At 44.7% G+C, this 13,455-nt stretch overlaps 1 protein-coding gene across 2 annotated transcripts in view; it reads left to right on the top strand.

The window, feature by feature from the left end:
• Window positions 1-13,455, top strand: part of THADA (THADA armadillo repeat containing) — a 391,488-nt gene that overhangs the window by 292,218 nt on the left and 85,815 nt on the right. For both annotated transcript variants that reach the window (XM_045285791.1, XM_045285792.1), the window contains one exon: window positions 2,633-2,727. In XM_045285791.1, the coding sequence (XP_045141726.1) occupies window positions 2,633-2,727 (95 nt within the window). The remainder of the gene's footprint in view (window positions 1-2,632; window positions 2,728-13,455) is intronic.

Raw genomic sequence — 13,455 nt, 5'->3', positions numbered from 1 at the left:
TCAAAATCTCATCAAAGTTTTAAAGATACATAGACTTTGGTCCAACAGTTCTGCTCTAGGGATTTCTCATTTGGATATTGACTCATAGGCACCAACACACTTACAAATGTGTTCATTTTCATTGTGTGTGTGTGTGTGTGTGTATATATATATATATATATATTTATTTATATATGTACTATATATACAAGTACATACTATATTATGGATGGTACATTTATTTATTGGAACATTATTTTCAGTAGCAAGCATTCTGAAACAATCGGAATCATTGAGATCAGAAGAACTAGGTGGTGCCTGGTTACCTTTGTCAAATGCTTTGAAGAGGATCATGTTAAGAAGGCCCTGGATAAAACATCAGAAAACTGTAGAACAAAACTCAAAATCATGAAAGGGACAGGCTTATTGGTCAGATCGAGACCCTTCACATCGGGCACTCACCCCCTATGTTAGACTAATCGTTTAGGGACAGAGGGCAGAGGGTCGGGAATGAAGGAGGAATGCAGATGGGGAACCCTGGGAGGAAGTGGAATAAGGACGGGACCTTGAAGGGTTAGAAAGAGATGAACTGGAGCAGCATGTGTAGGAATTATTGAATGTAACACTGTAAACCTTCACCTCCAAACCCAAACTCACTGCCATCAAGTCAATCCCCAATTCCTAGCGACCCTAAGGGGTAGGCTAGAACTGCCCCCGTGGGTTTGTTTTCTGAGGCAGTCATTCTTCATGGGAATAGAAAGTCTCATCTTTCTCCCTCGGAGTGCCTGGTGGGTTCGAACTGCTGATGGTATGGTTAGCAGCCCACTGTATCACCCACTGCACCACCAGGGCTCCTAAACCATCCCCTAAATCACAATAGAAATTTAAAGTAAAAATAATTCAAATCTTTAAAAAACTCAGAATTATTTCAGTAGAGGATCGCCCATAAAATGGAGCTGTTTATAGCCTTTTTTTTTTTAAGTAAAAAGCAAATCTTTAATTAGGGTATTCCAAATACTATTAGTGGAAAAGTAATGCTCAGAACTTGGTCTATCATAAACCACAATTTAGGTAAACGTGAACAAGTAGGAAAGCTAATGATAAATGCTTGTCAGTGACTAGGGTGTGCTTGGAGGGGTGCTCTGGAAAGGAGCAGGTGCCTCACAAACAGAATGAGGGCCGGGGATGAGGGTGTGGAAAGGGACCTGGTTTTCACTGCCAGCCTTTTTGTACCCTTAATGATGTCATGTGCTTACGTTGCCTGTTCTTTAAGTACCCCTCCCCTTTTTGTTTTTTAAAGCTAGATTCAGGTGTGAAATTGGGCCAGGTCTAATTTCTACAAATAAGCTAGTGGTTGCAGTAGGGTGTGAATCGGGGAGCCAGGCAGTGGGAGCGATGTAGAACGGGCACGCGGCATCTGAGAGACCTGGAACTATGAGGCCGCTTCCTTGTATCTTTCATGCAGTTCAGGATCGAGGTGTGGATAAGCAGGCTTCAGGGACATGGTCAACGTGTTCATTCGTAGGGAACCAGAAGAAGGGTTTAGGGGTAAAGAGAACTGAAAAACCCACGCACCACAACCTGTGTGCCAGTTTCACGCTGTCCCCTAACCTAGACTGGAGGCAGGCCGGGACAGGTGGAAATTAAAGCTCAGCATCCAGCAAGGGCCAGGCACCGAGGCAACGTTGTGTTTGCTGTCTCACACCGAACACGCACAACACCTGCCAGGGACGTGAGACTGTTCCCATTTTGCAGGCCAAGAGGCTGGTTTCAGGTCCTACAGATGAGTCCCAATGGTGGGGTTCAAGCCTAGGTCTATCCTACTGCCTTTTTATTATTGTCATTGAATTAATCTATGTTTAATACGGAAGTACCATTTCTGCTCAAGTAAGTATGAAGACATTACATACACTAACACTGAACGCTACCCACCGTCTTTATGGTCACAGTCCCTGGGAACTGAGGCCCAGGGCTAAAGACCTTCAGCTCTGTTCTCCAAAGACATTTCTCGTTATTCCTTTTCTCTCTAGGCACCCCCAAATGCTGCCCACTTTCTTTTTGCCACTGTCTGGTTCCAAGAGTGAAATAAAGCTTTCCCCAGATGCTGAACGAGGAAACACATCCATTCACTGGGGAAAGACAATCAATCAATCAATCAGTTCCCATACTTGTTACTGCCTGTCCACTCCTTAATTTAAATTCATGGATACAGTTTGTCATAAGTGAGTGTAATTCTCCTTGTCCAGAGTGCTAAGTTTCCATGACCCAACGATCTTTTGTCCGCATGTTTTCCTCAGAAGGGAGTAAGAGAATATGGTTCTGCCAACGTGTTTTCAAAATAACTGGGATAGGATGTTAGTTTTTGTGTGTCTGTCTGTTTTCCGTTTATTTCGCTTGGAGCCAGAGCAGAGACTTTTATCGCTGTTGATCATGCAGAGAGAGCCTAGAACGCCATCGTATGCCCTTGGATTTTGAGTTGCTGACTTTCTCACCATTGATAATGGTTCATAGTTTTGTTTTGTTTTTAAACACTTGCGATAACTCGCTTAGCCCCATAACATGCCTGGTAGAAAATGTCCATTTCGTCCTTCCCATATGGCCTGGCCCTCAGGGGAGAGTAAAACAACTTACTCTTTGTTCTTTACCTTCCCAGGCAAAACCCATGTTTAGTGACCAGAGCTGTGTGTATTGATACTGTCTTCCTGTTGACTTGCTGCCTTGACAGACCTGCAAAGGGCCACCAGCCAGGTAGGATTCACAGTCATGTCACTCTTTGGAATGCTTACAGGGCTTTGAAATGAAGGTGGAGTTTTGAGCGACTAACACACTCCTACCACCACCACCCCACCTCCTACTTTTGATACTGGTTAAATGTCCCCATTAAACAGAATGTTGGGAGGGAGACCTCATAGAAACTTCTCAAGGAAAGCTGTCCTTGAAGTTCGTACTTGCTGGGTTGGAAACGGGTGCGCTGGTTTCTGCGTAATCACTCACGGAGGAGCGGGGATGCCACAGCCATGCTATGTCTCTTAAGACCTTGGTACTCTTGCATTCATTCGGTTATTGCCGTCACTCGGAGAGCTCCTTCAGTCCCCTTCTGTCTGGATAACTGAGCTGGGTTCATTTAATGGCGGAGCCTGCCTTTCGGAGACAGCCGCAGACCTCCCCCCATGCCAGTACATGTCTCATGGATTTCTGCGTGGGCTCTGACCTCGTTCATGTTTGTAGTTTTGCTTGTTTCTGGGTATGGCCCACAGACCCCCCACACACAGTTCTGTGTGAATCGTAATTCCAATTCACCCAGTGGTTTTCTTAAAATAAAAGTGAGAAGGGCAACGTCAAATTTAAAAACAAAAAGCAAAGCAAAGAATCTGATGTGTTTGCCTTAAGAGGACACGGGAAGGGCTGTACTTGAGTTCCAGGCCACAGGCCGAAACGGGTTTTCATCAACACAAACTGGAATGCACAGTAATGAGCTTGCAACTGGTTAAAATCCGCCTCTTCTAAGTGATTAGGCCTGTCTCAAGGAGGCTACGATTGCAAAGTCACATCCTGAGTACAAGCAGGCCAGGCCTTTCCTCTGTTCAATTTAGTCTGTCAGCGATTTGCTGTCTTCAGTCAACACATTCAGGCTGTCAAAGTCCAGCTCTGTCCATCTGGAACCCTGTTCCCCAATTCAAACCAATTTAAAATGCTTGGGGGTTTGGCAGAGCTGCCTCGCCCAGATCGATGCATGTTAGTCCTCCCAGCCCCTGTGGCCATGCAGGGGCAATGGGGACATGCCTGGGCTTTCAGCAGCCCCATGTCTCCGCACGAGAGACGCTGCTGTATCTGCTCGATGGTTCTACCACACAGACCTGCTCGTCCCTGCTGCCCAAGAGCAGTTATTGAGAATGCCCCCGCTTCGCTCTTAAACATGTCCACGGTTGAACCTTTACTATAGAAGGCCCCCGCCCCCCCGAGTTGTGCTCACCGGATTTTACACTCCAGCTCGTTGGGATCCAGGAATTATAGATTATGAGCCAACTGTTACAAGGTAAGTTATTTTAGGTTCCCACCGTTTCTTTCAGTTTTAAAGTCCATCAAGCTTTAGAATTCTCTGCTTAGGTATCGAAAGATAAAAGAGTTGCTCGCTACCTACAAATCCATTCATTGGGATCCTGTCAGCGGGGATGGTTGGTTACAGTCATTAATTTATCTGGTCAGAGCTATTTGTTCTTCATTTATTAGCACCATGATGCCAAGGCTGGCAGAGTGAATTCACTCCCACATACTGTCAGACACCCGTCTCTAGTCCAGCTACCCATCCTCTATTCACGGACTCTTCCATCAGGCTGATTCTGGCCTCCTCCAAACTGTCATGTTATTTTGAGCTTTTACTTCACTTGAATGTTATCACAAGCTAGCTGTTATTATTCCCTTTCATCCATGTAAATATATCAGATTGATTGAAGGCCATGAGGTCTTTTTTGACTCTTCTGTATACGATATTAGTATATTATACTAGTCTGACAGCCATAGCTCTAAATGTCTGTCCTCCGTGTCCAGTAGGGCAGTCACCAGCCACATGTGGCTCTTAAGCTCTTGATCTGAGGTTGATCCTAATTGAAATATGCTATGGTGGTGCTGTCAGATAATCATTGGAATACTAACCGCAAGGTCAGTGGTTCAAGCCCACCAGCCACTCCGAGGGAAAGTGATGAGGCTGTCTGCTCCCATGAAGATTTACAAAGCCTCGAAAACCCGACTAGGGTCCCGATGAGTCAGAAACAGTTCCATCACAGTGTTTCTAAGTACAGGTAATCGCAGAATACACACTGAATCTTGAAAACTTACTTAGTAAGGGAAAAAAGTAAAATTTATCCACCATGATTTTTAGAGATTCTAGATTAGAAAAAGCGAGGGAGCTGGTGGTGTACTGGTGAAAAGTCAGTGGTTCAAAGCCACCAGCTGCTCAGTAGGAGGCAGGCGTGGCATCTGTTGCCATAAAGATTGACAGCCTTGGGGACCCTGAGAGACGTCTCCCCTCCGTCTTGCAGGATATCTCTGTGCTTCGGAACCAAATGACTGGCAGCGAGGCGTTTGTTTGTTAAATGTTGGAATAATATCTTAGTTACGTTGAGTTAAATGCAATGTATTGAAATTAATTTTAACTGTGTGTTTTTACTTTTTAAAATGTGCTTGCTAGGAATATTTTTAAGTATATTGTATCCCAACTGAGCAAGCGCTGATTTCATTCATTCCTTTGGGATTTGCCCTAAGAAGCCACAAGATGTGTGCCTTGTATGTATGTGTTTCTAGCTAGCTAAATATATGTATGTGTGTATTGCAACTTGTGGTCCCATGTTTCCTTCCTTTGAGGATCCATTATATTTTCAGAACTGACCACATGTCAATTCAAATGGTTATTTTAATTGACTATTTAGGTTAAAACTCAACGGTGAGCTTTCAGTATTGACATCTATTGTGTGTCTCAGAAATTGTTTCCAAAGGCAGTTTGAGCAATAGATAAGTGGATCACCAAATTCAGTGATCACGTTCTTGGATGTCTGGAATTCTATGGGTTTGTTTTGTTTGGTTGTTTGTTTTAAGAAAAATGCGTGCTGTTACAGCTTTCTGTTGTATGCTCCATGGAGAATAGACTCTGTCGTAGATTTTTTGGCCCCCAGCTGAGCACCTAGAAAACCAAATAAAGCAGCGTCACTGCCATGGGGTCGATGCTGACTCGTACAACAGGGTAGGTATAATCCTATGAGTTTCCAAGAGTGTAGCTCTTTGTGGGAGTAGAAAAGGCCTTTCTCCCACAGAGCAGCTGGTGGTTTTGAACTGCTAACCTTGCAGTTAGCAGCCCAATAATGACTACACCACCAGGACTCCTTAAACACATAACAGGGCCTCATGAAATGCTGTGCTATGAAGTGATTCGTTGAAATGCGTAGTTTTTTTTTCCGATTTTTAGATTAATAACAGTTGTCAAGAAACAAGTCTTATTTCAACAGAGGGCGCCAATCAGATATAAATTCCTTTCTGAACGTCACTTTGCTATTATCACGTGCGTATAGTTGTAAATATCTATTTGGTCACAAAGTTCAGATGGGAAGGATACTGCGTGGCTCGAAAGCCAATGTTTGAATCCCAGCTCAGCCATTTCCTGGCTTTCTGACCTGAAGCAAGTTGCTGATGAACTTTTCCCTCGTTTGTAAGGAGGGATCATAATAGTATTTATATCTTAGGATGGTTGTCAACTAATATATGCATATATAGAATGTATTTTATAAAGACGATATAATAAAAATATCAATTCTGCCTAAAGCAATACCCAGATACAATGCAGTCCCAATACAAATTGGATACAAAACAACATCTTTCCCTAAATGGAAAAACAAATGACTAACTTTAAATGGAAAGGAAAGAAATCCTGACCCAGCCAAAGCATTGCGGAAGAAGAATAAAGCAAGTAGCCTGAGAATTTCTTATTCCAAAGTATACTGTACTGCAGCTACCATCATCAGAACAGGCTGGAGTTGCTTCAGGGGTAGACACATAACCCAGTGGAATGCAATTGAGAACCTAGAACAGCGGTTCTCAACCTGTGGGTTGCGACCCCTTTGGGTGGCAGGTAGGGGTGGATGTCAAATGACTCTTTCACAGGGGTTGCCCGATTCATAACAGTAGCAAAATGACAGTGATGAAGTAACAACAAAAATAATTTTATGGCTGGCGGATCACTACAACATGAGGAACTGTATGAAAGGGTCACAGCATTAGGAAGGTTGAGAACCACTGTCTTAGAAGTAAATCCACCCCTCTAGGGACAGTTGATTTTCAGCAAGAGGCCAATGTCTACTCCATGAAGCAGAAGCAGTCGATTGAGTGTTGCTGGCAAAACTGCATAGCCACTTGCAGAAAAATGAAAGAGGACCCTACCTCACAGCATTCTCCAAAACTAACGGAAAATGAGTTAAAGACCCAGCCCTAAAATAATAATGATAAAGTTCCTGGAAGAAGATATGGAACCTAATCATTTGTCAAAATAGAATAACAAGCTAACAACAAATGCATGAGAGCAGAAGACAAAGTAAATGAATGAGCCCTCATAAAAATTAAAAACTTGTATTCATCAAAAGACAACCTACTGACTTGAAAAACAATATCTCCAATAAGGGTCTAATCTTTGAAATTTGTAGAAAACTTCAACTCAAAAACAAAAAGACAACCCATTTATAAAATGAGCAAGGGCTATGAACAGAACCTTCCCCGAAGAAGACACACACACACACACACACACACACACACGCAGCCCGCAAACACGTGAGAAATGCTCACAATCACTAACCAGTAAAGAGACAAAACTACTGTGACATTGTAGCTCTTCCCAGCTAAAATGACACTGCTTTTTAAAAACAAACAGATGAAAAACACTGGTGAGGATGTAGGGAAAATGGAATGCTTACTCATTGTTGATAGAACTGTAAATGGTGTAACCACCATGGAAAGTGGTATGGTACTTCCTCAGAAACCTAGAGGTAGAACTGCCCTGTGTGCTGGCAATCCCATGCCTAGACATCTACTTACAGAACTGAAAGCAGTGAGACAGACAGACACAGGCACACCTGTATTTATTACAGCATTATTCAAATAGCAAAGACCTGGCAACAACCAAAGTACCCATGAACAGCTGAAGAGATCATACAAATGTGGTGTCTCCATACAGTGGAAAAAGCAGTGATGAGTCCTAGAGACATGCTGTGCCATAGGTGGCCCCGGAAGGCTAAGTCAAGCACATAAGGGCAAATGCTGCATGGTCCCTCTTCTATAGAACAAGAACAGATATCAAGAGACCAGTGTTCGTCAGTGGTTACTAAGGAGAGGTGAGGGGGGAAGGGTGCACACTTTAGATTGGCGGCGACTGTTATTTTTGGCCCTGGGAGAAGTGGCACTAATATGAGTGTAGTGAACACAAACGGCCAAGGTCAACCATGTCTTCTAGATGCACTCAGAGACAGAGGCCTCTAGTAAAGAATCTGACATATGTAAAATGGCAATAACTCCAGTCAAGTCCAAAAACTGAGCGTATTATCATCTATGCATGAGCACAGGCATATTGGTGTAAGGGTAGGTATAGGCATATATATACGTGAGTACAGTGGTATCTATGTACATAGAGATATTCATGTGTAGGCACATATTCATCGAAGGCACAACTACAAATCCTTCCCAAACATAACCAAACACCTTCTGAGATTGGTTTTGTAGAGTTGAAAGCTTGGGATCATAGTCATGGGACAACTCAGTCAACTGGTATAATAGAGTTCACAAAGTTCATGTTCTACATGCTAGTGAAATGAGAAGGGTTTGGGGTCTTAAATGCTAAGGTACAACCATACGTCTGTACTTGTCAGAATCAAGAGTAAGAAGGTGTGATAGGGTCTTTGTCAACCTGGCTTGGCCAGTATTGTCAGTGGTTTGGCCTAGCAATCCCCCACAATGTGACCTAACTTATTGTGATCAGCTCCCCGCTGGCATCTGCTTTGAGCGGCTAAGCAGCTGTGGGAGGATTAGGGTGGAGTGCAAGCCCCTTACTCAGGTCACAACCCTGGTGTGATTGAAAGGACGTTTCCTAGAGGATGTGATCTAATTCCTGTGTAAATAGATGCTGTGCAGAGGAAGCCAGCTTGCTTTTTTGCTAGGCCTGGATCCTGCATCTGACTTAACAACCTCCAGTTCTTTGGACTTGAGCCAGTCGATGGCCCACCATGTTACCCCAGACCCTGGGAGCCACCAGCAGCCTGCCTTCTTACCTGCCATCCTTGGATTCATTGAACTCAGTTGCCACGAGCCTGGGATCTGCCTGTTTCATCTTCTTGCTTCCTGCTTGGTCTTTCTGCTTCCTGGTTCATCAGGCCTCACAGCTGTGTGAATCGGAGAAGCTTAACATCTGGCCCACAGACTTAAACTATACTGGACTGGCTTGCTTCTACAATTGTGTGAGCTATCTTCTTTATATAAATCTCTCTCTCTCTCTTTCTCTCTCTCTCTCTCTCTCTCTCTCTCTCTCTCTCTCTCTCGATGTAGATACCGAAACACACACACACACACACACACTCACTCATCAGTTTTGCTTTTAGCCTACAAGACCCATAACTGAAATGAGCCATGGTCTCATCTACCTTGAGAGCAGAACTAGGTAAGCAACTACCATCACTGTGATCATTCTGACAGGAGACCCAAGAGAGGACCCCGAACAGGATGGGAAGATGATGTAGAATAAAACTCAAATCCTTTGAAAAGATCAGACTGACTAGACCAGTTGAGACTAAAGGACTCCCTGAGACAACTGTCACTGTAAGATATCCTTTAAACATTGTGTGGTAGTTATATAATCTGGTGTGAACTTGCAAAGGGTTGGAGTCTAGCCTGTCAATCAGGTTGCAGCTTGATGACCCACCCCATTTGGAGGGTGCCATGGTGATAAATAGCTCACTGGAGGCCAGATACACACAGACTCCCTGATTCGCCTTCCTGCTTACACGACACATGGAGCTACGTCAGAGTCCTGGAGCTGGAGGAGCCACATGGAGACCCCTGCCAGCGCTGAGATGCTTACAACGCCACTGGATCCACAAGACTTTCCACTCACTGGCCTGTGATCTTCCTGCGTTTGGCATCATTGCATGTGTTATGTGAGTCTACAGAGGAATTTATAGATTGGTATCAGTCATATGGACTAATATTGGACTTGTGGATTTGATCTGGACTGGGCTGGAATGTTTTCTCAATATAGAATTGCTTTTATATAAAACTCTTTCTTACACGCATTTGAGTGTCTGTGAATTTGTTTCTCTAGTCAACCAGGACTAACATACATTGAATCAAAATCACCTTTTAGCAACAGAGTGGCTCATAACATGTAAGCTATCACCCAGAAAATTGTGCTTTACTAAAAAGAAATCCAGCTGTTCTTTGGGCAGAAGACGAACTGAATTATCTGCTCCTCTAAAGATTCTCAATCTTAGAAGCCCTGTGTAAGGTCCGTTCTTGTTCTTGTTGGGTGCCACTGAGACGGTTCCAGCTCATGGGAACCTTCCAGGCAACAGAACAAAGCACCGCCTAGTTCTGGACCACTCTCACAATCGTTCTTACGTTTGAACCCATTGCTGTAGCCACTGTGTCCATCCATCGTGGCACGAGGGCCTTCCTCTTTGTTGCTGCCTCTCCGCTTGACCGCGCATGATGCCCTTCTCCAGGGACTGGTCTCTCGACATGTCTAAACTACACGAGACGAAGTCTCGCCATCCTTGCCTTTAAGGAGCATTCTGGCCGTACTGCTTTCAAAACAGACTTGTTTGTTCCTTTGGCACTCCATGGTGTTTTGAAGATTCTTCATCACCACCGTCGTTCACATGCATTGATTCTTCTTCGGTCTCCCTTATTCGTGTCCAGCTTATTCAGTGGACAACTTTCACATGTATATGAGCTGATTGAAAATACCATGGCTTAGTGGTAGTAGTATATCACCATCATAATAATTAGCTGCTTACCTTGTATCTTGTTAGTAATATACAAAATGACCCTTGCATCTAACTCAGTTTCCCAGAACTTGGCAATATTGTGCTCAACCTCTCCTCTCCTATTCACAATACTCATATTCTTAAGCATCTTCAGAGAAGAGCACATGCTTGCTTTTCTAAGAAAACAGTGAAGCATAACATATCTGGTCAAGAATATGACTAGTATTTTTGGAGTCCACTTGATTAGGGAGACCCCCGCCCTCTCCCTGATGCAAACAAAGGTTGTTTTTTCGTTTGTCGTTATTATTTTCTTAATTCACCAAACATGCTAGTATCAGCCATGTGTTGAGCACCTGTACCTGGAGATACAGATGAGTATGTCTTGGCCTTGACATATTGGTACAGGAAGAGGTGGCAGATGCTATAAAGGTCTTGTGTGTGGGATGCACTAAAGAAAGCGCTTGGGAGAGAAAGAAAGCCTTCAGGGAGGAGGGGAAGGAGGGGGTAGTAGAGCAGAGTCTGGGCAGATGAGTAGGAAATCACTCGGTGGGTAAGTCAAGGAGCCTAGTCAAAGCCACAGAGGCACACAGCAGCAAGAGTGTCGACTCCAGTCCAAGTAGGTGCCTGCAGTGAGGCAGGAAAGGCAGCATCTCAATTACAGAGGGCCTCAGAGGCCAACCTCCAACCAGATTGGACTTGACACTATAGAGCAGGGGTAGAGACAGCACAGCCCGGGGCTACATAAAACCCACAGCAGCATCAATACCAGCGAACATAATACATCGCACCAAAGAGAAGCAGTTGCAGCCATCACATTCAGGGTGAGGTCATTCATGTTTGGCCAGCAACTTGTTTTAGGCCAGGTTGACTAGAGAAACAACCAGTGACACTCATATATGTATAGAAAAGCACTTGCATCGAGAAGTAGCTATATATTAAGACAGTGTCCAGCCCAAACCAACTCGTGCGTAAGTCCTTCTTCAGACTCAGGCAGCCACATGCAAGGATGCACGGTGCAGGAAGACCACGGCTGGTGCGTGCAGAGTCCTGTGAATCCACGGTAGGTGGAGACACGGCAGGGCTCTGCAGCAGCTCCCGGGGCCCACCAGAGCCCCAGCAAGCAGGAAGATGGAGTGGTAGAGAGAGAGGGGGAGGTTCTCAGGCTCTTTCTCATGAAAAGGCCACACCCCCAAGGAAGCACCTTCAGCCTGTAACCTGATTGGATTCCACCTCTACACTTTCATACATCTTCACCTCAACACACGATCATCTAACTACCACAGCCTCCAAAGATGTTATTAATATCCAAATGACCCTTGGCAGAAGAAAAGTTCCCTATCCCTGCTCTAGACAAAGGCGATATTGGAGGGTGGCATTCTATGTGTCGGACTGGTAACTAACTGCAAGGTCAGCAGTACAAAACCACCAGCCGCTCCGAAGAAGAAAGGTAAGGCTTTCTACTCCCATAAAGAGTTACAGCCTGGAAAACCCGCAGGGGCAGTTTTGCTCTGTCCTGTAGGGCCACTGTGAGTCAGAAATGACTGGAGGGCAAAGCTAGAGAGTAGGGTCACCGTTTTCTAGACTTTACCGTTTCGGTGCCCTCCTCCTCCTAGACTGCTGAGAACCCTTTCGAGCCCAGTGCTGCTGTGGCATGGAAGAATGTGACAGAAGATGCCCTTACTGAACATCAGGGAGCCAGGTCCAGGCATTGGGATCAATGGCATTGGCAGTCTAGGAAGGAGAGGCTGGGGAGGGGAGGACCAGACAAGAATTAAAGGCAACATGATGCTCCAACTCATGGTTTCAGATGGGGGTTTGTAGGAAGGTTTCCCTTCTTGTTTTCCATTTGCCTAACAAGATGCAACAGTGTTCTGGGTTATATGTGGGGTGGAGGGTGGAGGGCGTGGGTACACATATTTAAACACGGAATGCATTCAAGTGTGAATCCTGAAGGGGATTGATGAATCCAAGAGAAATGAAGTCATGCAATTTCAAGGAAGCTGTCCTGGGTGGAGGCGGATTTGCCCATCCCCTCTCAAGGCATCTTCTGTGACCTTGGAGGCGACTGCAGCCTCAGGAAGGTCTTGGCATCGTAGTCACAGCTGGGCCATAAAAAGGGGGAGAAACGGTGTCGGGGGAGAGCAGAGAAGATGGTTAGAAAAGCTTACGATAATGATGTGTTGTGTGCAATTCAAACTTTCATCTTAGGACTTCCCAGTCATCTGAGGTTTCCGCGGCTATTAACTAGGTTTTAACATTCCGAATTGGGGGGTATTGTTTTGCGAGTTAAAATGACTTAAACCCACAAGGACTCGCTGTCCCCGGTATTCTTTTTCCTCTTTGGAATCCAGCTGTCATCATTAGTATATATCAGTTTCCTGCTGGAAAGAAAATTATAGTGTCCAGTTGGAGATGGGGGAAGGAGGAGGAACGAGCACAGTTACCAGGGCAGGGGCAGGCCTGGACAGGGCACTGGGAATGCACAACTTCATGCTGAGTTTAACCCGAACTGAAATGATTTCCTCACAGATTGGAAAATTTTCCATTCAATATCTCTTTTCTGAAATACGATCTGAGTCTTGACTAAATATTTACCCCCTTTACTCTGAGATAGACTTTCTATTTCTCTCTCACACCCACACCCCTGAAATGTGTGTTTTTCACAGCCATTAACTGGAGCGTGTTCTTTTACCACGTACTTAAGCAAATATCTGGCCTATTTGCTGGGTGAGTTCTCTTGGTGGGCTGATGAGTGGGTTTTTCCTATCTCGGCTTCTTAGCTTGTCTAACTACTCTCATGCGCCCTGGTTCTGTTACAGTTATATGTATATCTAATGTATTAAAAAGAGCCCTGGCCGGGCAGTACATTAGCATCAAAGTTACTAACCGATTCAGATGTCCTAGCTGCTCTGGGATGAGGTGGGGTGTGTGTGTGTGTGTGTGTGTGTGTGTGTGTGTGTGTGTG

This window comes from Echinops telfairi, unplaced genomic scaffold (assembly GCF_000313985.2).
Source record: "Echinops telfairi isolate 266 unplaced genomic scaffold, ASM31398v2 ScPeMD7_7475;HRSCAF=8513, whole genome shotgun sequence".
Taxonomy (NCBI): Eukaryota; Metazoa; Chordata; class Mammalia; order Afrosoricida; family Tenrecidae; genus Echinops; species Echinops telfairi.
Note: the sequence above shows the minus strand (reverse complement) of the source record. Positions and strands in the feature narration are given on the sequence as shown.